At 46.3% G+C, this 25,590-nt stretch overlaps 1 protein-coding gene across 2 annotated transcripts in view; it reads left to right on the top strand.

Annotated features, from left to right (window-relative positions):
* asap1b (ArfGAP with SH3 domain, ankyrin repeat and PH domain 1b) overlaps positions 1–25,590 on the top strand; it is a 55,081-nt gene that overhangs the window by 20,783 nt on the left and 8,708 nt on the right. For both annotated transcript variants that reach the window (XM_056299536.1, XM_056299537.1), the window contains exons 3-17: positions 768–913; positions 3,503–3,577; positions 4,121–4,170; positions 4,393–4,522; positions 9,556–9,641; positions 11,627–11,702; positions 12,074–12,160; positions 13,364–13,464; positions 13,719–13,788; positions 16,684–16,771; positions 17,438–17,486; positions 20,826–20,992; positions 23,699–23,832; positions 24,137–24,228; positions 24,365–24,551. In XM_056299536.1, the coding sequence (XP_056155511.1) occupies positions 768–913; positions 3,503–3,577; positions 4,121–4,170; positions 4,393–4,522; positions 9,556–9,641; positions 11,627–11,702; positions 12,074–12,160; positions 13,364–13,464; positions 13,719–13,788; positions 16,684–16,771; positions 17,438–17,486; positions 20,826–20,992; positions 23,699–23,832; positions 24,137–24,228; positions 24,365–24,551 (1,538 nt within the window). The remainder of the gene's footprint in view (positions 1–767; positions 914–3,502; positions 3,578–4,120; positions 4,171–4,392; positions 4,523–9,555; positions 9,642–11,626; positions 11,703–12,073; positions 12,161–13,363; positions 13,465–13,718; positions 13,789–16,683; positions 16,772–17,437; positions 17,487–20,825; positions 20,993–23,698; positions 23,833–24,136; positions 24,229–24,364; positions 24,552–25,590) is intronic.

Raw genomic sequence — 25,590 nt, forward strand, 5'->3', positions numbered from 1 at the left:
CTGCATTTCCATCCAGATATTTAAAATGCGGCTTTTGGAGGTGCCAGTAAGAAATGATGAATGAAAATGTGAAAATATCCAAAAACCAAACTGCCAAGATATCGCAAAAAGAGAGAGAGAGAAAAGAAAAACAAGTTGTTCGCTTCCTTGTGGTGGAAGAGTTGATGTGTCTGTAAAGGGGTTATGCAATAAAGGAGGATGAACACTTTTTTTCTTCTTTTTTTTTTTTTAGCTTCTCCAATGGCAAGTCATTCTTGTCAGTCCTTTCCCATTTTCCTCTAAGATGTTTTTAATGGCGTCGTCTTGCACACAGGACGATTGTTTAATTGCTCAAAATCGGCCAATGGAAACACGCCTGATTTGTGGGGGGGGGGTTTGTTTTGTTTTTTTCAAATGATCAAAACTCGCTTTGTCAACGTCTGACTGGAAATATGATCATTGTTAAAGCTTTGCGTCAGATTTATATGCAAAAACCCTCTGAGAGTCCTAACTGATCAGGGATCACCGGTGTATTCAGTAAACTGCATTGTTTACTGCACTGCTCCAACACGTTGCAGCAGTTTACCACTGTAGCAGTTTTGCTTTTACTGCAACTGCAGAGAAATTGTGAACTTCAGTCAGAGCGATCAGACCACCGCTCTGTAGGGTACATCCTCAGCACACGAGGATCATTTATTCGTATGTGTTTTGATAAGAATCGGCTTTAGCTGTCCGCCTCGGCAAGTGGAGTGGTAGCTGGTTGACCGTCCGTCTTGTTCCTACAACAGATCACGTCCAGAATGAGGAGAACTACGCCCAGGCTCTGGACAAGTTTGGCAGCAACTTCATCAGCAGGGACAACCCCGACCTGGGCACGGCGTTCGTCAAGTTCTCCTCCCTCACGAAGGAGCTGTCTGCCCTGCTCAAAAACCTGGTGAGGCCAAAGTGACAACGTTCATGGAAATCACAGTGCTACTGGAGTGAAAGGCCGAAAGTTGTGTGTTACAGAGTGTACTGTGTGTGTGTGTGTGTGTGTGTGTGTGTGTGTGTGTGTGTGTGTGTGTGTGTGTGTGTGTTTGCCTGAGGAATTCAGCTGAAAAGGACATTTTCCTCGATCCTCTGCACTAATTGTTAAAAAGCCTTGACTGTCGGAGCCATCGTGGCACTGGAGACAGTATAGCTGACTGCTGCATCTCGCTCTTAGCCGTGTCTTTTATTTTCAGACAGGGCTCTTATCCGCCCGCCGTGGATTTCCCCTGACGTTTCTGTTGAATAATGTGTCCTGTTTGAATCCTTTGTGAGTGATTGTTGTTGGAAGAAGAGCCAATCCCTCTCTCTCTCTCTCTCTCCCTCTCTCTCTCCCTTTCTCTTCCTGTGTGGCTGGCAGCGAGATTAGACTCCATAAATACACTCAGCAGAACTAGTGTGTGTGTGTGTGTGTGTGTGTGTGTGTGTGTGTGTGTGTGTGTGTGTGTGTGTGTGTGTGTGTGTGTGTGTGTGTGTGTGTGTGTGTGTGTGTGTGTGTGTGTGTGTGTGTGTGTGTGTGTGCATGCATGTGTTCCTGTGTCCTGAAACCGTCTTAAATCAGCCACCTGTTGGCACTGCCTACATATTGTCTGTCAAAGCCGTAGAAGTGAAATTATCCATTGCATTCCTCCCTATCGTTCATTCTCTCGCTCGCTCTTGCCCCCCCCCCCCCACTTCCCTCTGTCTTTTTCATTTTGAGAAATTTATTGAATGGATTTTTTTTTTTGGCCTCAATAACCGTCCCCAAGGGCCGATGGTATGTGCCTGCACTACAAATGAGTATTGATGCACAGTGTTTGTCCTAGATGCCCAGTATGTGTTACTGAATTCAGTGTAAGCATGGTATAGAGTAAGTCAGCTCTGGGTACTGTGCCGATTTGATGGGATTTGTTACAAGACTACGAACAACGGTCTAGTCAGTCCGTCTCAACTTATGTGAATCGTGCTCAGAGAGAGAGAGCGATAGAGACAGTTTCTAGGATGGGTCCTGAGAGCACATCGACAGTCAGGCATCCCGCCAGGAGGAGATTGATTCTGACGTGGGCCATATGCACCAGAGGCACTTAAGAAACACATTAGCGTCCATTAAGTGTTGTTTATTTCCTTGACCATTTCTGTGTGTTTGTGTGGACTTGGCTGAAGACAACTGGCACTTAAATGCTTAGCTCTGTTGTAAATGACCTTGCTGATTGTAATGGATGGAGCCGCTGAGCACAGGGGCGGTAACTTGATCCGCGGGCCGCGGCGACGCTTTGCACACGCCTCAATAGGAGGAACTTGCTCTCTGCTGTCAAGAGGCATAATGCTTTAACTTCACGTCATCACGTTTGCTGACCTCTTGAACGGCCTCCGCTATGATACACCGAGTTAACTCGGTGAAACAAGCACATTATAGAGTTTGATAATGATAACGTGTATTTATTTGGCACCTCTCTGGAAGCCCAAGGTCATCTAACAGTGGGATAAAAGGAACACGGGGATTACAATCATAGAAATAAACACAGGCACACGGGGTCAACATAATGACGTCAGCTGCTGAGAATAGATGTGTTTTGATTCAGTTAAGTATTGAACTTTATGTCGTCATTCAAGTCATCATTAAAGCTTATCTAAAAAGGATCGCTGATATCCTCCCTCTTGTCTGCAAGCCAGACATTGTACAGTTGAATGTAGGATCCCTGTCTCACTCGCTTTCCTTGTTTCCTCCTTTCATCCCCCAGCTAACTCAAAAGGGGTGAGGAATTAAAATTCAACCCCGGTGGCCCAGGGAGCAGATTTACTCCCTTCAGGACACCACTGAGTGGCTTGTGGTGACAATGTAAGGTACTCCACATGATGGCCTTGTTGCCCCAGCACAGACCTGGAGGTTGCAATTTGCATGACACTAGAGGGGTAAGAATATACACAGTCCACAGTCCAAAGACACGTAGGTCCGGTGAATCGGCCATACTAAATTGCCCGTAGGTGTGAATGTGTCGGCCCTGCGATGGACCGGCTGTCCGTCCAGGGTGTCTCCCCGCCTGCTGCCCAGTGACTGCTGGGATAGGCTCCAGCATCCCCGTGACCCTGATTAGGATAAGTGGCTTGGATAATGGATGGATGGATGAACTTTGTGTTGAATGCTATGACAGAAAATATTCATCCGTGATCTCATTTCTGCGATGAAAACTGATCGATGAGTTCGCCGTTTGTTGGAATAGGGATTCGGACGAGACAGTCGGGCAGGTGTTGAACCTGTTTTAGCCATTGTAGTAAAGGCATGTGGTATATTCTTGTCAGAAAGTGGAAAAAACAACTGCCACTGTGATCTGAGAAATGGTTTTGGGGATTTTGCGGTTAACACAGGTCTCAGCAGAGTTCATTTTGATCTGATGAAAAACGGGTCTTCTATAAATCAAAAATAACCGGAGGTCACAGTGTTTGGTCACTTATGGCCATAGCTAATTTTGCTCCAGCCAAATTGTAACTCTCCCTCCCCATGTATGTTCCTTCACAGCTTCAGAGCCTCAGCCATAATGTGATCTTCACCCTGGACTCGCTGCTGAAGGGGGATTTGAAAGGCGTGAAGGGGGTAAGATTGATCGTCAAACCGTTGCACTTCCGAACACTCTTCTCATTCCCTTTCCTTCTCTTCTGTGGTCGGTGGGGGGTGGTTGGGGGGCTCGGGAGGGCTGAAAGTCCCCCCCCCCCCCGACAAGGAATCTCCTCATTTATCTCTTGACCGCTGCATGGAGGAACATACGTGTCCTGTGTGTGTGTCTCTGTCTGAAAGTGAGAAGGGCAAGATGGCGGGGCAAGAGGGGAGAAAAAGGGGTTGGGGGGAGTTACAAGTTGAAGTCCGCCTCTGTTTGAAAGACCCCACTGTAAATCTTGGGGGAGTAAACACTGTCCTTGTGTTGTGCTTGAGGCGCGCGTGTTGTTAAAATGGGTCATGAACCCATGAGGCTTGGGGATACAAAAGGGACGTGTCATCTACCGGCCTCGCAGGAAATGAAATAAATCATGTGGGGGTGGGCTGTGACGGAGAGTCAGATCTGCGAATCACTCTGACTCCGTATTGACCTCGTTGTAATTGGCTGACATTTGTCCCTCCATTTTTTTTCCTTCTTCACAGGACATAAAGAAGCCCTTTGACAAAGCATGGAAAGACTACGAAGCCAAGTTGTAAGTGTGCTGTTACTGTGTGCGATTGGAAATCTACATAGGTATCCCGAGCATCACATCTGTTTTTCAGTTTACTGTAATGTATAATGTTGATTTGCCGCTAGGTAGGGATCTTGTGCATGCCGTCCCGAAATGTTGTTGTTGTTGAACACAGTGCTTCACACATCACGCGAATGAGTCAGCCAAGTGCTTTCCTCTGAACATCCTGCTTTTCCTACTTAGTACAAAGATAGAGAAGGAGAAACGGGAGCACGCCAAGCAGCATGGGATGATCCGCACGGAGATCACCGGGGCCGAGATCGCCGAGGAAATGGAGAAGGAGCGACGCCTCTTCCAGCTCCAGATGTGCGAGGTCTGTAACCAGTGCAGACTGCTAGCCATTAAGCCGCCCCTCTCATTGTAGGTCTCAGTGGGTTGGAGCATCTACATCTGCTAGATCAGGGTTTGTTTTTTTTTTTATCCTCGCCAGGCGATAGCCTGGAGGGGATTATGCATTTGGTCGTGTGTGTGTGTACATGTGTGTGTGCGTGTGTGTGTCTCCGTGGCTAATCTCGCAAACCACTGGGCCTATCAGCCCAAAATGTTTTGTGCACAGTTATGACTGTATGATCAAGAACCTCTCGTAGTAGCGGTGATGAAAAACTTTCAGAAAATGTTTGTTCTCGCTATCGCCACTCCCTCTCTTCATTCACTCTCTAGCTCGCTCGACCAGTGCTCCTCTCTGTCGCTGCACACATGCGCACAGTTGACGTAGCTCGGGCAGCGACTATCAAAACCAAAACATTAGTATGTATTCGGGTATGAGTGTTGAAAGTAAACGAGATGTTGGTCATATTTCACAAGTAGGAAACTCATTCAGTGCTGATCTCAGCACAGGAGAACTGGAGGAACACTGGATGAACCAAAAATTCACCTTATTCACCTCGCTGTCATGTTTGTTAAACTGACATCATGAGGGGGATTAGACGTGGAAGTGCCATAGACTCTGATGTTAAATCTCTGCTATAAAATACGATTTCAAGGGTAGGATTAATCATAGTCACAGCTGGAAAGCACCTCAGGAGTTGCAATAAAACATTTCCCATGGCTGAGCTATGTTTTCTTACCGTCGTTTTATTGCTTTAGAATGAATGAACGTCATTTGCATTCAATCATGAAAACCGTGACGGTTAAACACATCTGAAATCTTTTAATAAGGGCCCCTTCTCCCAGTAGACAAAAAAAAAGGGGGGTGGTTTGTCGCCAAGTCCAAGTCCGAAGGGGATACGCCTGGCAGAGATCTGTACTCTGCTGAGTGCACTCTCCTAGTTTTTTATTTGTACATGGTGGAGATAGAAGGGAAGTCTTGCGCCAAAGTTCCTGAACTGGACTCCAAGTTAGGATGCTGGGATCAGTACCCAGTTATTGTTTCTTATGCCTAGTCCACACATACATGGGTATTTTTGAAAATGGGGATTTTCCCGCTTCGTTCTTAAAAAAAAACTCCATTCACACAAGCACCGTTTAAAAGGAAAAATCTCTGTACAAATGAAATTGCCAAAAACATGCTATGCAAGGGCAGCACGGTGGCGCAGTGGTTAGCACGGTCGCCTCACAGCAAGAAGGTCCTGGGTTCGAGCCCCAGGGTAGTCGAACCTTGGGGGTTGTCGCGGGTCATCCTCTGTGGAGTTTGCATGCTCTCCCCATGTCTGCGTGGGTTTCCTCTGGGTGCTCCAGTTTCCTCCCACAGTCCAAAGACATGTAGGTCAGGTGACTCGGCCGTACTAAATTGTCCCTAGGTGTGAGTGTGTGTGTGTGTGTGTGTGTGGGCCCTGTGATGGAATGACTGCTGGGATAGGCTCCAGCATCCCCGCAACCCTGAGAGCAGGATGTGTGGTTTGGATAATGGATGGATGGACATGCTACTCCATCTATCCATCCATTATCCAAACAGCTTATCCTTACTCAGGGTTGCGGGATGCTGAGCCTATCCCAGCAGTCATTGGGGACATGCTACACAACACAATGAATGTGCTGCCAAGAGTATGCCAAACCAACAGGTGGCGATATAACCCTAACCCTAAAGCCATGTAGGCCAATAAGAAGCCTGAGAAAAAGCCAACAGGCCAAAAATCCCATTATCCCTGTCTACACGCTAACGCTGAGAATGGAGTTTCTGAGACTCTTCACCCTGGAAGTAGTTTTCCAAAAGATCAGTTTTCAGTTACCTAAAACGCTGTTTGCGTGTGGACGAAAAGCCGAAACGCATAGAAAAAACCTATGTTTTCAAAAATACCCATGTATGTGTGGACTAGGCATTAGTGATAAGAAAGCAATTGTAAAGTGAAACTGTTGAGCATGGGGGGAGTGCAGAATGACTTAAATCCTATGGCGAGTAACCCCCAAAACGCCATTTATATAGCAGTATTTTTTTATTTTATTTTTCCAGAATTAGCCACGTAATATGAAGTGATGTATTTTAGAAAATTGCTGCACTATTCAGTGGCGGCCCTGCTCATAATTTGTGCAAAAGTACTTGCAATTTCGGTGTATATTTGCTAATTAACATTCATGAACTTTTCCCTCGAAAGCCTGAAAATTGCTTTACAGAAATTTATGGCTTCGCTAACTTGGCAAAACGCAAACTAGCACTAACATGACTATGAAAAAACACTTACGAGAGAGCAAAACCCGACGATAAAAGTATGAAAGCTGTATAGTATGAAAGTAGGCACGTATATTACTGTAAAAGTCAATTTCCTTGCATGTGTCGAAACACATTGTCATGCTGAGAGTGTCTGTATATAATCAAAACCAGACAGCGTCGGTTAGCTGTAATGCTAGCACTGCCACACTTGAAATTGTGTTCATATGAAGCAGTTTTTGGTCAGGCTGACAAAAAAGCTAGTATTGGATACCAGTTAAAAGGGTTCCTAATAATTCCTAAACTAAATTGCATGTTGGGATATTTTCTTTCCTTTTAATAAACAATTTTAGCATTTTAGCCTAATGGACTCCCAGTCATTCTCGGCGAATCTGTGCGCCCTGACTTATCGACGCCTAGTGGCAAAGGCTGTATTGCAGCTTCAATATAATTTTCAAACTATATCTCAATTTCTTCAATTATATGCAAATCAAATTTATATGATCAAATAAATCAGAGATTTGGCCTTTAAGTCACACAGGGACAAAACGATTCGTTAAAAGACTGAAACGTCAAATATACAGGTTAACACTCAGCCTGGCGTGCGTGATGGATTAATATAGTAGCGCCTTTAAATGGGTCTTTTACTGATCGCTGTTCAACTCGATTTCAAGCCGGAGCTGATTTTGTTTTCTTTGACAGCTTGGTTTAGTAAGCAGCTAGTTGGACTCTGAAACACACTTATAGCTCTCAGTCGAGAGATGACAAAGGGTCCAACTTATGTAGCTGTGCTCCACGGATATTAATGTGCTGTCTATTACTGTCAGCCGTTTCCATGTACTGTGGGTTTTGTTTGACAGTCTTTTGTTGAATGTACCTACAACGAGAGAGCCAGAGCCATTGGCTAGAATGAATAGGAGTCATTGGATCTGACTTAGGAAATTGCCGAGATGAATGTTAAGTTGCTCATTGGCCGACATACTCGCCTTGTAAAGCTATTCAATCATACTGCACTTGCCACGCACACTTCTTAAACACTCCACCGGTCGTATAATTTTGTTTGCCTTGCCTTGGAAGCTGTCCTCAATTGTGACATTGTTTGACCTCTGCTTGGCAGCGGTGCTAATTTGCTGTACTCAGGATAGTGTGGGTGAAGGAGAGTCATGTGTAAAATTTTCTACACTGTCAAACCAATGTGGGTTAGGTATGTTCCTCCGAATACCAGAACACACTGTGAGAGACTGAACACGATTCACTTCACCTTGCCAAAGATCGCTGCTGGTGGGCGTTTTTTGCGCCTACTCCTCGTTTTACTTTTCAGCATGTGAGCCGCTCTTGTTGTTTTTTTTAACCCCCTGATAATTATGTAATGCAGCAATCTAGCTTATTACCTCGAGCCTGTACGGCAGTAGTTTAATTAAAGCACTTAAACTTTGACTTACTGAAGTCGTTTACCTTCCTCGTATTTACGATGCGGGGAGATGTTCTTTCCCTGTATGGAAATTAGTGTCCCGCTGCATTTCCGTTGTATTCGCTGTTGGTGGTCACAAGCATTCTCGGCAAACTCGCGTGAGACCTTTTGAGCTCTGCCAAGCTGATCTGCGCCCCAATTAAAGCAGCTTAGTAGTATCATCGCAGTCCAGCTCTGTTTGTGTTTCTTAATAGATGGCATTTACCCGGCAGGTTTGTCATAAAGGGCTTTTGCAGAACGCAAGGGGCACAAAAATTGATTAACCCAAGGATGATTAAAAAATGTGGGAAAAAAAAACGAGAGAGAGTGACAGGGCAGTGTAAATATTGCAGATTTAGTATGCAGAGCTGTGGTGCTTTACCTAAATCAACATCCAAGAGGTCTGGAAACACCAGTGCTGCTGTTGTGTGTCGGGACAGTGTGACAGCAGCACAATCTGTTCATCTTCCTTAACCTAATTTCTTTCCTGCCTGCTTTCTCTCCCTCTCTCTCTTCCTCTTTTGCCTGCTGCCTCGCTCCCTCTCTCTCGCTCACTGGCTCCCCGTGTTACTCAATCGCCAGATTAGAGGATGCTCTCGCTCTTTCATCCCACGCTGCGAAGGCAGCGTGGAAAGGCAGTGCTCAGCAGGCTGCATTATTTTTCCCAGACAAGGCACTGCGAGCATTGCGGCTCATTCACACAATGGGCCAAAACATGCAGTCACGTCAGCCCTCTCCCAACACACTAAAACCCACACAAGGCTCAGACAAAATGTGGATAATCTCCCATCCCCAGTGAGTACTCTCAGGCAGACAAAAGAAAAACACATGTGTGTGTATATGCACACGCAACACTCAAATTTGCGCACGTGCGAATGTGCACGTGCCCACATACACATTCAGTCTGTATTGCATGATAAGCAGTAATAGGGAGCTTGTATAGGAGCGTCAGAAGCGTCACATAGGCATTGTGGAATAGATTAATTTTTTCTGCTGTGCTGTAAATGGTCTTAAGCTGAGACTTTGCAAACTGCTATGAACTGGCACGCCACAGGATCAATTCAGCTTTAAGATTATCTTTAAATTATTTGTTTAGCAGCCACTCTGTCTGGAGACTTTTTCATTGGCTTTAGACTCCGCGTCCAAGTCAAAGAAGCAACTCATGTTATCTTTGTATGCCGAGCAAATGGAAAGCATCGCCGTATAAATACACAGCAGACGGCATAATCCTTGTTATACTTTAAAAGCATGACTGCGGTGCCAGAATTACAAAATTAGATTGAACTTTTCCACATCTGTCTTCAACTTGCAGTACCTGATCAAAGTGAACGAGATCAAGACCAAGAAAGGGGTGGACCTCCTCCAGAACCTGATCAAGTATTACCACGCACAGTGCAAGTAAGTGCCACCTCCGTCCAAAATGGGAGCTTCTCCTCTTAGCATAGCATGTGAGCCCCCCCCCCCACACACACACAACATCGTGTAGATCACAGCCCATGAGACATGCGTGATTACTTTCTAAATGAGCAACTGTATGCTCCCTGTGAAAGTGGTTAGCTCTCACTCTCTCTCTCTCTCTCTCTCTCTCTCTCTCTCTCTCTCTCTCTCTCTCTCTCTCTCTCTCTCTTTCTCCCCCCCCCCCCCAACACACACGCGTTTCATAACTCCTGAATGCTCAATGCGCTCCCATCTGCATGATTCAAGTCTTTGGGACGCAGTGTCAGATTTAGCACTCATAAATATGCACAGGTCATCACACAGATACCTTTTGACAGCTGTGGGGTTTTGTGGGTAAATAGTGGGCGTCACACCCGCTGAATGCCAACACCGCGATGCATGGAGGCCGTGACAGAATGACAATTTTTTTTTCGCAGCGTTGCTAGGTCCTGTCATAACAGCGGGCCAAAACAATGCACTTCCCTGGTAATCTACTCAACCTGGGCCTGAAAGGCTGAAGCGATGACAGACTAAAAAAAAAAAGAAGAAAAAAAAGTGCGGGATGGAAATGAAGGAAGCGGTGTGTGTGACTGACTGTTACGATGATACATAGGAGAGAGTGGGTAATGGCTTTTACAGCTAATATTAAGTTGGAATCGTTTATTTGAATCAGAATCACTTTCATGGCTAATAGTGCAGTAAAATGTACAGGAATTTGTTGCGGTCACATGAGTGAGAAGACTTCCACTGGTTTTGAAATACTCTTACCCATTCCAGTTGTTTGCTGCAGTATTAGGTGAGCAAAGATGTGCACCAAGTACTTTTTTTTGGTCAAAGTGGAGTAAAAAAAATTAACGTGTGAAAGTATAAATTTCAGATAAAAGGGAAATGTAGCTGAATCAGCAACTAGTATTTCAATATTTACCCCGTTTCCTCTCTGGAGCAAAATTTTCTTGGCATAGATATACATTTTCTTAGCTCAAATTTCTTCATCTTTCATCCGCGATATCTCATGCTGAGGTTTGACGATGAGAGTCGTATTCTGCTTCTTAATGCTGGAGCACAGAGGAACTTCTCCATCACCGATGGATGACATTTAAATCCCTGTCTCTAGAGTTTCAACGGAAAAAAAACAAAACAAAACTGTCAGCTCTCCATCAATATATCTAAAAGTAAAGCGGGTACACTCCACAGTAAAGTGGAAGGAAATGTAAAGTACACAGACACTACTGCCCGTTGATAGACAAGAGTACGATGATTGACTTCAAGTCAATTTTTGAAGAGTAAAAAAGGTAGTGTTCACGTGCACCTCATGGCCATCATATTAAAAACGGCGTTATACGCTGTATATGAACACACATGCCGGAAGGGACAGCGGTATGGACACACGGAGAGTTTGACTAGGCAGGATGGATTTGTGCTCTGGAGACATGGTGGTCCCTAGATGTACCCGTGGAGGGAAGTTGAGGTGCGGGGAGGATGTGGCAGAGGATGCAGGGTAAAAACGAAGGCAAAGGGGGAATCCATAAAACGGAGAAGAGTGTATGCGAGAGAGCCAAAAGGCAGAATGAGAGGTCATTAGTAGTGATTTGTGGCCGCGGGCCTGCATTTGAGATGTCTCCCCCGGTCAGATCCATAATGGATTACAGGATGTGCTAAGCAGGTCTGGAATCTACTATGGACAGTGCCAGTTGAGCTCTATGTGCCAAGAGCCAAAGGCACAAGGGCAATCGGCGCTATACATTAAACATAAGCCACACCAGTTTCGCTGTCATTCTCTCTCTTGATTTAGAGTTAAGGTTAGGGTTACCCTTAACCATAATGACCTTGGGAGTATTTCATAACGGTTGACATCTATGATGTAGAAGCTATCGCTAAATGACAGCCATTTGTTCAGATGAAAACTGATGTCAGTTGAATTCACATGTGCCTCGATTACTCTCCAGTTTCTTCCAAGATGGCTTGAAGACGGCGGATAAGCTGAAGCAGTACATTGAGAAACTGGCAGCTGATCTCTACAATGTAAATATTCACACAAATCCTTTTTTTTTTTATCCTTTCCATCCTGTCTACGCCGCTGCCTGCTTTCATGTGATGCAGCATTTTGAGGCTGAATGAGAGCTGATTGTTTGTGAGTCATCTGAAAGTGTGTGTGTCTGTGTGTTTGTGCGAAAGTGAAATGGGGAATTACACAGTCTGTGGAATCTGTGGTAAGAAAACTGGTAATACCAATGTTGTTGCTGTGTTGCTGTTACCACATCGATTAGCTGGTGATGCTCTGTGTGTGTGTGTGCGCGCGTGCGTGCGTGCGTGCATGTGCAGAGGCAACCATCAGCGTGTGTGTATAAGCACACATTTACCTCAGCTAAAATTGTGTGTCAATCCCGTCGCAGATCAAACAAACTCAGGACGAGGAGAAGAAACAGCTCACCGCCCTCCGAGATCTGATCAAGTCCTCTCTCCAGCTGGATCAGAAGGAGGTAGGCAGGTCAAACCAGGCCACAGCTGGCCAGATTCACACCCACAGCAGATGAAACCCAACCACGGCAGGCAAACGTTAAACATTACGACTGCACTCCACTGGGTTTTGTGCGGACATATGTACCAAAACAGCTTGTACACTTTGAAAAAAAAGGAAAAAAAAGAAAGAAGAGTGAATCTGTGCCACTTTTCACATCTCAGACCCGAGCATGTCAGGGTCCCAATTAGAGTCTTGTAGTCCAGAGCGAGCGGCCAGTGCTGTACCATGCTGGTAGCCAGTGTGTGGTAGGCTTTGCTGGTGACCAGCGTTGTGCCTCACTGGCTGCTCAGTGGAGAGCCCCTCACTGCCTGCCTTAACACCACATTAGGCCGAGCAATGCACACGCGCACCTGACAACGCGGCACACCATCTACACCGAAACACCACCGTGTTTTATTTTTTCTCGTTCAATCACGTTCCTAAGCACCCCAGGTTCTCACGCGCACTGTAACATTTCACGCTAACGCTGCATGTTCAATGTAGTCTTGACAGTCTGCACAGTACTTAGTGCGTTCGTTTTTTTAAATTCACACTTCCTGTGCCCTCCCCTTGTTCATCGCACCCACAGCGGAGAGCCCTGCTTTTAGCTGCAGCTCACCGAGAACGCTGTTCTCAATAGACAGACAAAAAGGCTCACAAGCGAGACAATCTCTCACACCCGTCACCCCACACCTGAGTTGGATCTTTCACACCTGTCCCCTCTATCTCCCCTCTGCTTTCTTGCCTGTCTGGAATCAAGTCCAGAAGAGTAAGTCCTGGTGCACGTATGAGCATGCTGGCCTCCGTCGTGCTTGACCGTAGAATGGTTTGACCTCTGAAGGGATGTTTTAGAGCATGCTCTCTAGGTTCCTCATTTCTGTGCCAGTACACTCCATTTACAGACCCTGCACCCCGACTACAGATGATCAGCTTATTGAGTGCGTGTAGGCATATGGGAGTGTGTGTGCGTGGGTGTGTGTGCACGCGTGTGGTTGTTTGTGCTTGTGAGAGTGTGTTTGCATGATCTAAACAAAGGGTCTAACCTGCACGCAGTATGATTGTAACACTCACATTTTGTTTCTCTATGTGTGTGTGTGTGTGTGTGTGTGTGTGTGTGTGTGTGTGTGTGCGCGCACACTTGTGGTGTGTGTCTATACGTATGCATTTGTGTTCATTTGCACAGGATTCACAGAGCAAGCAGGGCGGCTACAGCATGCACCAGCTGCAGGGCAATAAGGAGTTTGGCTGCGAGAAGAAAGGTTATCTGCTGAAGAAGAGTGATGGGTAAGCCACTGGATCGGACTCATTGTTTCAAGTCATGCTGTTGTGCGATTCTCACACTGAAGTGTACCTTTCCAACTAGCACGGTACAATAATTTGATCATGTGGTTTATAATTACAATACATAAGTGAATATATTTGTAGTTGCATTAGAATTACAGTGTGTATGTACTGTATGTGCACATGACTCAATCCCCTTAATGTTGTTTGCCCCCCCCCCTCCATCTCCGCCCACCCCTCTCACCCCCACCCCCCAGGCTGAGGAAGGTGTGGCAGAGGAGGCAGTGCTCAGTAAAAGGTGGCATCCTCACCATTTCTCACGCTACGGTAAGTGGAGCTCACAACAGAGGCATGTGTACACACATGCGCATGCACACACATATACACAACAGAACTCCCTGAACCCCCCCCCCCCCCCCTCCACACACTCCCCTTGACGGTGCGAGTCAAAGGGAGAGCATCGTGCAGGGAGGTGGTGTCGAACATTCTCAATCTGGAAGCTGGCAGAGCGGAATTGACATAGATGGGTTGTCATAGCAACCCCCCTCTCCTCCGTCCCCCCTCTCCTCCCTTCCCTCCCTGTGCGCCTGCCGAGCCAGGGTGACTCATCTGTGAATATGAGGATGAGTGTCTGTGCTGGCACTTTCTGTGGCTTTGTAGACCCAGGTCCCTGCTCTTACGCAACACCAAGGACTTTTCACGGGGGGAAACACTCTGCCCCCTTTTGGCCGACATGGATTTCGGAATTCTTAAATGAACCTACCGTGTTACTGTTCTGTATGGCTTGCTTTCATTCAAAATTTAATCTACCCCGGTGTAACACGAGAGGATCTTTAGGATCTTACCACAATGAGTCACCGTATCCGATTGTGGTGGAGTGAGTAGCACTGGGTGTCACAACGAGTATTTTGAAAATCAGTCCTACCTCAAAATACTGGTTCATTTTATAAAATTTTTCTGATGCTACCTTAAAGGGAGATTACACTTGTAGATGGTTGTCTGTTGCTTTATGGTTGCAAAGACATGCCCAACATCTAGTCTAAATCTGATATTGGAGAGTGATGGGGATTTTTGTTGTCGTTTTGCTGTCATTTTATTGTTGTACTTTACACATTAAGTGTTTAATAATCCCAAAATGACTCCGAGCACTAGCCACATTCATTGTTGATGAGCAACAGGCCTACTAATACATTTAGCTGGTTATCTTTTAAGGGTTGGGCACTCAGAGGGCTAATTTACAAACAGACGTAGTTAGTCCGACTGGACATTACATCACAGGGAGGATAAGCACCAGCGGAATAGTGATCATGTCTGTGACCTTGAGCCCATGCCATGTCCAGATTTACCGTTTTTCACTGTCAGAGTGTTGCTGTTTTTAAGCTTTGTGCAGCCAGTCCCCAGCTTCGTGACACAGTTACCGTCTATCAGTTGTGGCTCTGTGAATGCTATTGTCTGAGATACAGTAGGTCTTTTTGCTTCGGTTGAAGGAGATAAATGTTTAACCTGCCAGTCTTCTGTTGACCCACAGAGCTAGGAGGAATTATAATTGTTCCTTTCAGTCTGGAAGTTGTTGGCTGCCACTCCAAGATTTTCTTTTTAGCCCTTGCGGTCGCTGAACTCTAGGCGACTCTGGTTAACATGGCGTGTGGCCAGCCCTGCCAGCCAAGCCCCAAGGCTATTCTCAGCCTGTTAGCATTTCATTAGCACGTGCCCTCGCGCCTCGCTGGCTGGACACAGGGACAAGACAGGGGCCAGGCTGCTTTGTGCCAGCTGGGCCCATTCATTGTTACAGTAGCTCTCTCTGCCAGAACAGTTAAAAGCCTTGCCTGGGACCTCGACTTTCGCTTTCTAGCTTAGTGATAATTTCATCATTAATTTCGCCAGAGCACACACAAGTATTTGGGTCAAAACCAAGGAGCTTAGCATTCGATGAGCGTGTTACAGTCTTGATATTGGTATGGTAGTCAGTATTGCCTCGTGTAAGTTACTGTACATTGACTTCTTTTCTGTCTCCACCATTTTGGATGGATGAGAAAATTAGTTAGATGGATGGATGCTGTAGAAAGTTCTCTTATTGTCCTGAGAGAGGAAATTATTTTCCACAGTAATTTTTTCCGCAAGCAGCACATGCAACCCAGGGGAAAAATTTACACTGTGAGTCATGCACAGCACAACAAAGACACTTGACAAAAACAGAAGCATTGTGATTTGCTCAAACAGGAAAATGAAGATACATAATTGGGGCAAGAGAGTTGCCAGTGCGGCATGGTGGCCCAGTGGTTAGCACTGTTGCCTTACGGCAAGAAGGTCCTGGGTTCGACCTCCGGGGTTGTCCACCCTTGGGGGTCATCCCAGGTCGTCCTCTGTGTGGAGTTTGCCTGTTCTTCCTGTGTCTGCGTGGGTTTCCTCTGGGTGCTCCGGTTTCCTCCCCCACAATCCTAAGACATGTAGGTCAGGTGAATCAGACTTACTAAATTGTCCCTAAGTGTGAATGTGTCTGCCCTGGCATGGACTGGCGATCTGTCCAAGGTGTTTCCCCGCCTTCCGCCCTATGACTGTTGGGATAGACTCCAGTATTCCGTGACCCTAATTAGGATAAGTGGCTTGAAAAATGGAAAATGGATGGGTGGAGATGCCAGTGGAAGGGTTCAGAGATGGAAGACGGACACAGTTTAGTGGAGCCACAGGGTTCCGTTCATTTACACTCTGTACACAGTCCAATGTCTTTTCTGCACACTGCACGGGCCGGTGCTCAGCGGTGCTGGGGACTGTCTTTCTCGCGTCCGTCTTCCTCTCTCTGTCTCTAGCTTTTGCCTGTGTCTGCTTACGATTTCATGTGTGTCCGTGTCAGTCCGGGACCCAGCCCCACTGCAGAACATAAAGCATGGCACGTTAATTGAGCACACCTGAGGCCCATCGCTAATCAAACACTATCTGTCCCGCGACCCACGCTCCCTCTTTCTCCACTTGCAGGTGAAGCTAAACCAAACCCTGCTAACACATTAATTTTTTCTTGTTCAAGTAGTCTTGGTGTGTTATTAACACATTCAAATAATAAACAAATATGAATCAGCAACTATACAGTGACCGCAACTAACACACAAACATGCGTACCAACTGAGCAACCGCACGGCAGCCTACCCTTGTATAATCCCAACTTTGTGTTGTGTGTGTTTGTGTTCATGTGTGTGTGTGTGTGTGTGTGTGTGTGCGGGCTTCCAGTCCAACAGGCAGCCCGTCAAACTCAACCTGCTCACTTGCCAGGTCAAGCCCAGCGGCGAGGACAGGAAGTGCTTTGATCTCATTTCTCGTAAGTGACAATGCATTCACACACTTTTCGCTTCACACTTATCAACGCCCCCAAAGTACTTTGGTAATGTAAGTTTTAACATGAAGCTGAAATGGGAAGACTGGGGTTATGGGTTACTGAGGGATGCTATGCACCCCATGACATACTATTTTCAGACAGGGGGCAAGACAGGTATCATACTCACAGGTGTCAATACAGGATACCTGACACTGTCCGGTGTTGTTGCATGAGGACAAAGACCTCCTGCACCTCCTGTACCGCTCCTCTGTCCCAAGGCATCCCCCAGGGTTCGGTGCTTGGTCTTCTCCTGTTCATCCTTTACGTGCGCCCCCTTGGTAACGTCATACATCGTCATGGTCTCCACTTCCACTGCTACACTGATGACGTCCAGCTCTACATCTCCCTCCCCAAATGCATCAGAGACCACACCGATCTGTCCATGATCAAAACATTCATCAAAACTCACCTTTTGAGAATTGCTTCTAATGTATGATTAACGTTGTGTGTTACGTGTTTTTGGTGTATTGCATTTGGTTTTTTATCTTATGTAAAGTGTCTTTGTGTACCTTGAATAGTGCTATACAAATAAAATGTGTTGTTATTATTATTATTAGATCAGAGCCTACGTTTCGATTAACCTTTCTCATGCTTCCTGTATTTCTGCAGATAACCGGACATATCACTTCCAAGCAGAGGATGAACAGGAGTTTGTCATGTAAGTGTTTCGCAGTCAAAACACAGAGCAACTTGTTTTCTCATGCTGCTAAAAGAAGGGCGAATGAAAAATACGGTTTCCTCAGCTTTTGTATGCCTTAATCAAGGTGTCAACTGGCTAATGAAGGAACGCAGATGAAAATATGCTGTTTAGAGGTGATAAGCAGTCTTTATTTGCATGGAGAGAAAAGTACATATACACATAGAACATTTCTTTTTCTTTCTTTTTTTTTAATTTCCCCCCTTTTTTTCCTCCCCAATTGTATCTGATCAATTACTCAACTCTTCCAAGCCATCCTGGTCGCTGCTCCACCCCCTCTGCCAATCCGGGGAGGGCTGCAGACTACCGCATGCCTCCTCCGATACATGTGGAGTCGCCAGCCGCTTCTCCTCACCTGACAGTGAGGAGTTTCACCAGGGGGGACGTAGCGCATGGGAGGATCACGCTATTCCCCCAAGTTCCCCCTCTCCCTTGAACAGGAGCCCTGACCGACCAAAGGAGGCGCTAGTGCAGCGACCAGGGCACGTACCCACATCCGGCTTCCCACCCGCAGACACGGCCAATTGTGTCTGTAGGGACGCCCAACCAAGCCGGAGGTAACACGGGGATTTGAACCAGTGATCCCCTTGTTGGCAGGCAGTGGAATAGACCGCTATGCTACCCGGACTCCCCCAACATAGAACATTTCTAATTAAGTTTTAAGAGTTTCCCCATCCCATAATAATACTGTATGAAGTAAATCTACTGTCTGTTTAATAATGTATGAATGTGTGTTTAATGCACTTAGGTAATGTATGCTGTCAGTGTGAGGACTGAAACTGTTGTAGCTGTGCCATATAACTTGCACATGCTATGTCTCTATCTTGTCCCAGGGGATTCAGTTCAGTGACAACCTACCACCCACCCCCCCACCACAAACCCCCATCATTCCCAGTCTGTCGTGCAGCTCCAGTTGTGGAGGCGGCCCTTAGCGCCAACAGCCTCTCCATCACAAGATAGTGCAATGAAATATTTAGCGTTCCATATGCTTGGTGCTTTGTGCCATTAAGCTGCCACTCAGTCTCACAGGGTGCACGTTGCACGTAGACCTGCCAGCTGTTGGGCGCAGGTTCTTTACGCCTACACTTCTTCCTGTGAAGTTGTCTCATTTTACTTGGCCTCTGGGGTGCGCACATGCGAAACACAAGCTCACACACACATCGGCTTACACAGCCCCCCCACCCCCTGGCCGCCTTCTGAATCTGCATAGAGCAGGGCTTCTTAAAGTCCGGACCTCAGGCCGCATCCGGACCGAACGGGAAGTCAATCCAGACCCAGCCCATACCTTGTGTTATGAATACAGTACGTTATGAAGTGTAACCTTTTCAATTTTGTGTGTTGTCGTTGTCGGGTTCACGTGTTAATGTTAGTATTTGCTTTGGGGTGGTCAGAAGCTTTTACTGATTTTACAGTAACGTAACGAGTGTACTCCTCGCCAACACGAGTAACGCCATCTTCACTTCACCTGGTTCACTGTCGCTCTGCTCCATGTGTGTATGTGTGTGTGTGTGTGGGGGGGGGGGTCCTGCCCTCGTTGAAACAGAGCAGAGGAGGGAAACTAGCATGACCATAAATGAAAAGAAGGAGTAGCCTACCGGTGCGCGAGTTTTCGTGCGGGTTAGAGCCAATCAGAGGCAGAGTAGGGCGGGTCTTCGCAGAACAGCGTCAGTGTCTCCAGCTAGCAAGCACGCCGTTTGTGCTTAGGTCCGAGCAACTGACTGCTGCCAAGGAACGCCATTTCTGCCACTAGGCTCGAACGTATTTTGGCAGTCCTGAACTTGAATGTCTGTTGCTGAAAAGTTGTAAGTGAGTTGATCTAATGTTATTTTGTTATCGCCAGTAGATCCGGACCCCCGACCTTGAATAAAAGTCAGATGTGGATCTTTGCGTAGTAAGTTTGAGAACCCCTGGCACAGAGGCTTGATTGACAGCCATAGAGTCGGGGCTGACGTCAGGCTAGCTGAGCCCAGTGTGTATGTGAGCACCGGGGGTTGTGGAGTGTGTAGGGACAAAAGTTGTTTTAAAAACTTTGTTTGAAAGGAACCCTCTTCCTGTATGCCTTATCTCTAATGACCTTGTGTGTTTTGTTGGGTTTTATATACGTCTATATAGATGTGTGTGTGTGTGTGTGTGTGTGTGTGTGTGTGTGTGTGTGTGTGTGTGTGTGTGTGTGTGTGTGTGTGTGTGTGTGTGTGTGTGTGTGTGTGTGTGTGTGTGTGTGTGTGTGTGTGCGTGCGTGTGCGTGCGTGTGTGTGCGTGCACGCTTGTGGACATGTATAGGTGAATGTGTGTGTTTTTTATCATTGTTCTTCTACTGCATAATAAATGTCTACATACAAAGAAAGCACAAGAAATTTCTATGTAGACAAATTGACATACCTCGCTTTAAATAGAGGCTCTTTTTGGACAAAGTGGTTGTTGTGTGTCAGGACTGGAGCTGGGTTATATTTAGGCAAAGGGCTAGTACCATTGTGTTGTACTCTGTGTGTGTGTGTGTGTGTACACAAGTATGTTTAAAGGAGAATGAAAACTGACTTAGCTTTTGGAGGAGTTGAAGCAGCTACTGTGTGGGCATCCGGGCGGCGTGGCGGCCTATTCCGTTGTCTACCAACATGGGGATCGCTGGTTCGAATCCCCGTGTTACCTCCAGCTTGGTTGGGCGTCCCTACACAGACACAATTGGCCGTGTCTGCAGATGGGAAGCCTGATGTGGGTATGTGTCCTGGTCGCCTGCAGTAGCGCCTCCTCTGGTCGATTGGGGTGCCTGTTCAGGGGGGAGGAGGAGCTGGGGGGAAATAGCGTGATCCTCCCATCTGCTACGTCCCGCTGGCGAAACTCCTCACTGTCAGGTGAAAAGAAGCGGCTGGCGACTCCACGTGTATCAGAGGAGGCATGTGGTAGTCTGCAGCCCGCCCGAATCGGCAGAGGGGGTGGAGCAGCGACCGGGACAGCTCGGAAGAGTGGGGTAATTGGACGGATACAACTGGGGAGAAAAAAAGGGGGGGGGGGAATCCGAAAAAGAAAAAAAAGCTACTGTGTAACTTCTCTGTCAGGATGGTGTGGGCTTTAAGGATTATCAGCATGAGTGCATCAGAATTCCAGCTGTCTTAGTCTGGGCAGAGAATCTAAAAGAAATAGACACTGAAATTTAACATGTTGTGTTGATGATTCTTATGGAAATTGAATCGTGATTCTAATGTAATTAAACGACTACTAATGATGATGATAATAATGATGATGATGATGATGATGATGATACTGATAATAATAATATGTGGTTATGTTGATGTCTCTGTACAGCTGGATCTCGGTACTGACCAACAGTAAGGAGGAGGCGCTGAACATGGCTTTTCGAGGGGAGCAGACCAGCGCAGGGGAGGATGGCTTGGAGGACCTGACCAAAGCCATCATAGAGGACGTGTTACGCATGCCTGGCAATGAAGTCTGCTGCGACTGCGGAGCCACTGGTGTGTATCGCGCGTGGCTCTGTGTGTGTGTGTGTGTGTGTGTGTGTGTGTGTGTGTGTGTGTGTGTCCCAGGCGCTCTCGAATTGCATGTACACCCTCTTCCTGCCTATGTGCTTACTCATCGCTCGCTGTGTCAAAGGGGGGAGACAGCATCTCTTGCTTCAGCATTTTCTGTCACTTGTGAAGTTAAGGCATCGTTGAGGGTGTTCTGTCCTCATGGCTGCTCCACACCTCTCTTCAAAATGAGGCATCAGTCCTTCTTCTGTCGTGTTGCCATTCACACTCTGCCTTATATACAAGAAGCTGTGTGTGTGTGTGTGTGTGTGTGTGTGTGAGAGAGAGAGAGAGAGAGAGAGAGAGAGAGAGAGAGAGAGAGAGAGAGAGAGAGAGAGAGAGAGAGAGAGAGAGAGAGAGAGATAAAGATAGCAATGTTAGCATTCTGGTCACTGCCTGATCCTGATGCTCCCCCACATGAAGAAGCAGAGACTCAGCACTCCCTTGCTCTGACATGCAGACACTGCAAACACACACACACACACACACACACACACACACACACACACACACGCACACAGTCAGTGGCTCACTGGAGGGAGGACTGGCGCTTTGAGAAATATATTAAAAAAAAAGCAGCCCTCTGCTTAGAGAAACAACATCATTACATCACATTGTTATATAATTCACATGCACCCTGCCAACCTCTGCAAGCTGCAGTATGTGTGTTTGTGTGTGTCCGTCGATATTCTGGTCGGTTGCACTGTTTCCATGCATGTTGTCAGAGTACCAAGACAAACGCTGTATCAGAATTCAATCCGTCTCCTTTCTCTTGTACGATGCTTAATTGTCTCCCCATCCTAACAAACGTTATCTATGTGGTGTACCGGAGACACGGTCCTTCATCTCTCGTAATGGACAGGGCTCTTGCATGACTTCCCCCCTGCCCCGATCCAATGTGAGGATGAACTTCATGGTGGAAAGGTCGTCTACTCAGTTCTTCTCCATCTCATGTGACATTCTCCCCGGGCTGTTCCTGTATTAGACACGCCTCTGGAGCTTTAGCATAAGCAGCTATAGAGGTCACCATGCATCCTCTCATTGTGCTCAACAAGCGCTTTATGACCTACCACCATCTTGCATCTGGTCTTGTGTATGTGTATGCATGTGTATTGGCTCTTGTTATGTGCCTGTTGTGTGTGTGTGTGTGTGTGTGTGTGTGTGTGTGTGTGTGTGTGTGTGTGTGTGTGTGTGCGCATTTCCACACGTGGCTCGGCATGCATGCGTACTCTATGTATGCGTGCAACTTTCTGCTGTATTGCTGTTTGTTTATGTAACCAGGGAGTCATCTTGAGATCAAGTATCTTTTTCCAACGAGAACTGACCAAGGAATGGACGCATCAGTAACAAACATAAATGTTTTAGACACAAATATAAAAATCATTGCACAGCAGGTTAGGATAATAAAGAATTTAAATGAACTAAAAACAATTAAAGAAAGCACAAAACACCATTGAGGCTGGCTAGGTTAAACCAAAAGTAAAGGGTATGTGCATAGCTTTTTATATTTTGACTGCCTGCAACGGTCTGCACGCCTCTCCGTGGTGATGTGTTGTTTGACCCATTCAGAACTGCAGCTCTCTTCTCTCCCAGTTCAGCTCCAACGAGCTCACATCAGCTCAGCCACCAGCACCACCCGACCATTCGTTCGGCTTGCTCTAAGCGCCTAGATTGCGTCATGATAGCAGCTTTGGCTATGGTGTCAGTCAGTCAGTGTCTGTGGCTTAAAGGGAAGAGCCCCAGGTAGCCTCATAGCCCCGCGACCTCAGAGGCACGCTTCATGCATTCTCCTCATCAGTAGGTTACGCAACAGCGACTGGCTCCGTCCTGCAGTATGATGTGTGGTCCTAGTTCACAGTCCCCTAGTGGTGTGTAATATGATGTGCTTGTATAGCTGAAGTTTGCCCAGGCTGTTTGAATTAGAGCTTGGCGATATTGACCGAATCAAATATCGCAATATTTTTTGACTATTGATGTCAATAATGTGATGATATTTTGGGGATGAGCTTTGGTGCTTTCATATATTTACTCAAAATAATATTTAAAAAAATGATTTTTAGTAATGTGGATATGATAACTCAAGCAGCCAGAGGCATAGATCAGCTAAAACAGTCAGAGAATTGTGTCACTACTGTGATGAAGCCTTTAAGACCAGGGAATAACAACATTTAAGTTATATCATGATATTACCATAACCAAAGTCACAGACAATATTTAGTCTCATATCCCAATATAGATATTATTTCGATATATTTCCCGGCTCTAGTCTGAGTCATGATCCGTTAATTTTGCCAAGTTTATAAATATAGGGAATGTGACTGGGCAGGATGCTCACATCAAATGAGGATGTGTCAGGACTCGGGACAATATAATGTAGAGCATCAGTGGAAACATGCAATGGAAATGTGAATCACTAAGCAATCATGTGATTTTTAAGCAAGATCTGTCATTGGATATTCAATATAGACTCATATTTGAGGAAGATATTTTCTTGGATCTGCAACAGCTATCCTTGCACTGATGTATCAATGACCCGGTAGAAGACAGATAGACGGTTATGTTGATTTTGCTAGTGACCACGGTGACTGTGTCTCCTCAGTACGAGTCATCTGATGTTCACTTATATTTGTCATGTTATTTGTGTTTCATTAGACCCTAAGTGGCTGTCCACTAACCTGGGCATTCTGACCTGCATCGAGTGTTCGGGAATCCACAGGGAGATGGGCGTCCACATCTCCCGCATCCAGTCCATGGAGCTTGACAAGCTGGGAACCTCTGAACTCTTGGTTAGTCGGGCGTTTTGTACTTGCAAAGTAAACACATTGTTTTGAAGGATTTGCCCATAATCCCAAATGTTTCGACTGCGGTGAAGCAATCGAAGAGATACAGAGCAAAAAGGAAAGCCAACCATAAAAGCCTGTCAGAGTTTGATCCACAAGGCAGCATGGATACTGTACAATACAGAAACACCACACCACTCATCCATCTCTGCTCACAAGTGGAGTACTGTTCAGCTGTTTATTATTCAGCATGGGATCATTATGGTGACCTTTTGTGCTGATGTTAGTGATTTCTTTCCTTTTTCTCCAGCTGGCCAAGAATGTAGGGAACAGTAGTTTTAATGAGATCATGGAGGGCAACCTCTCCTCCCCCTCACCGAAGCCCACTCCCTCCAGTGACATGTAAGTACTGATCCTGGAACAAGCTGGCCTAAACACAAACTCAGTTGTAAGTTCCAAATCAAAGCTCTTTTCATGAATTACGACGCGTGTTTTCACAGCAGTGCCCGCTGTTTTCCTTTTTGTTCCCCGTCCACAGGACGGTGAGGAAGGAGTTCATCAATGCCAAGTACGTGGACCACAAGTTTGCTAGGAAGACGTGTACATCAGCGGCAGCTAAGATGATTGAGTTGTGTGAGGCGGTCCAGTCCAGAGACTTGCTGGCTCTCATCCAGGTCTATGCAGAGGGAGTGGAGCTTATGGAGCCCCTCCCAGAGGCTGGGCCGGTGAGTAGGACCTCTGAGGTGCTCTGTCTGAAACACATTAGTGTTTAAAAAAGAAATGCTAGATTGTACCAACCCTGCGGTTGTGCTGTATGTAGTCCAGTTAAGTGAGATTTATTATCACTGTTATGGAAAACGGCGGACACAAATACCAACAAGAAAACAAGCCATCATTAGAGCAAAACCAGCAAACAAGAGAATCAAGGGAATGAAGCCATATCTCCTGCGTACTTTGTCTTTCACACACTACCATCTCATGCACTATTTATTGCATATGTTTCAACAGAGAACGCGTTGTTAAGGGCAAGCCTTAAAAAGAAACCCGAAGGCAATTGCGTTGGTACTTGGCAATTTGGGGTTTAGATCACAGTAGGTGGATCAACAATGCTATATTACAACCAGATGGAGGTTATGGGTATGAATGGTAGAAATAGTTGTAATGGTTGGAAAATTCAGTCATCCAGATAATTTCCGCCAGTAGGTGGTGACATCTCCCTCGGTTTAATTGATATTTACACAGATGGCAACTTCTGAGTTGGCAGAGGTCATCTTTCCCTTTTCTTTTTCTTTTTTTCCCCCTTATCCTGCGATTTAGACGTTATCCTCTTTGTTCCCTTGGCTTTTCCCCCTACCACACCAGGCATTAATGAGAGTTGAGTAACAAGCTTTAGACGTTCAGGGTGCTGCACGGCGAACACCGCAGTTGATCAGATTTAACTTGACATAAATGGGCCAGCAAGCAAGGAGCGCCTCTGTAATGAAAAATTAAGGGTGCAATGTGCCGTAGCAGGATAAAGGAGATATCATTTGGTGGCGGAGGGGAGCTGCTTGCGCTGTAAAGTCTGAGTCACTGCTATGTGATCTGCTCCTGTCGGTGGACGTGAATGGCTCCCCTCCCGTTGACAGCAACCCGACAAACCCCCCCCTCCGCTCCCTCTCCCTTTGCAAACCTCCAGACACAGACGACATGACAGCGATGAGTAAATAAATAGATGGTATCCTCTCCTTTTTGACAGATACCGGGAGCTAGTGAGTGAATGGA

Source organism: Lampris incognitus, chromosome 19 (assembly GCF_029633865.1).
Source record: "Lampris incognitus isolate fLamInc1 chromosome 19, fLamInc1.hap2, whole genome shotgun sequence".
Classification (NCBI taxonomy): domain Eukaryota; kingdom Metazoa; phylum Chordata; class Actinopteri; order Lampriformes; family Lampridae; genus Lampris; species Lampris incognitus.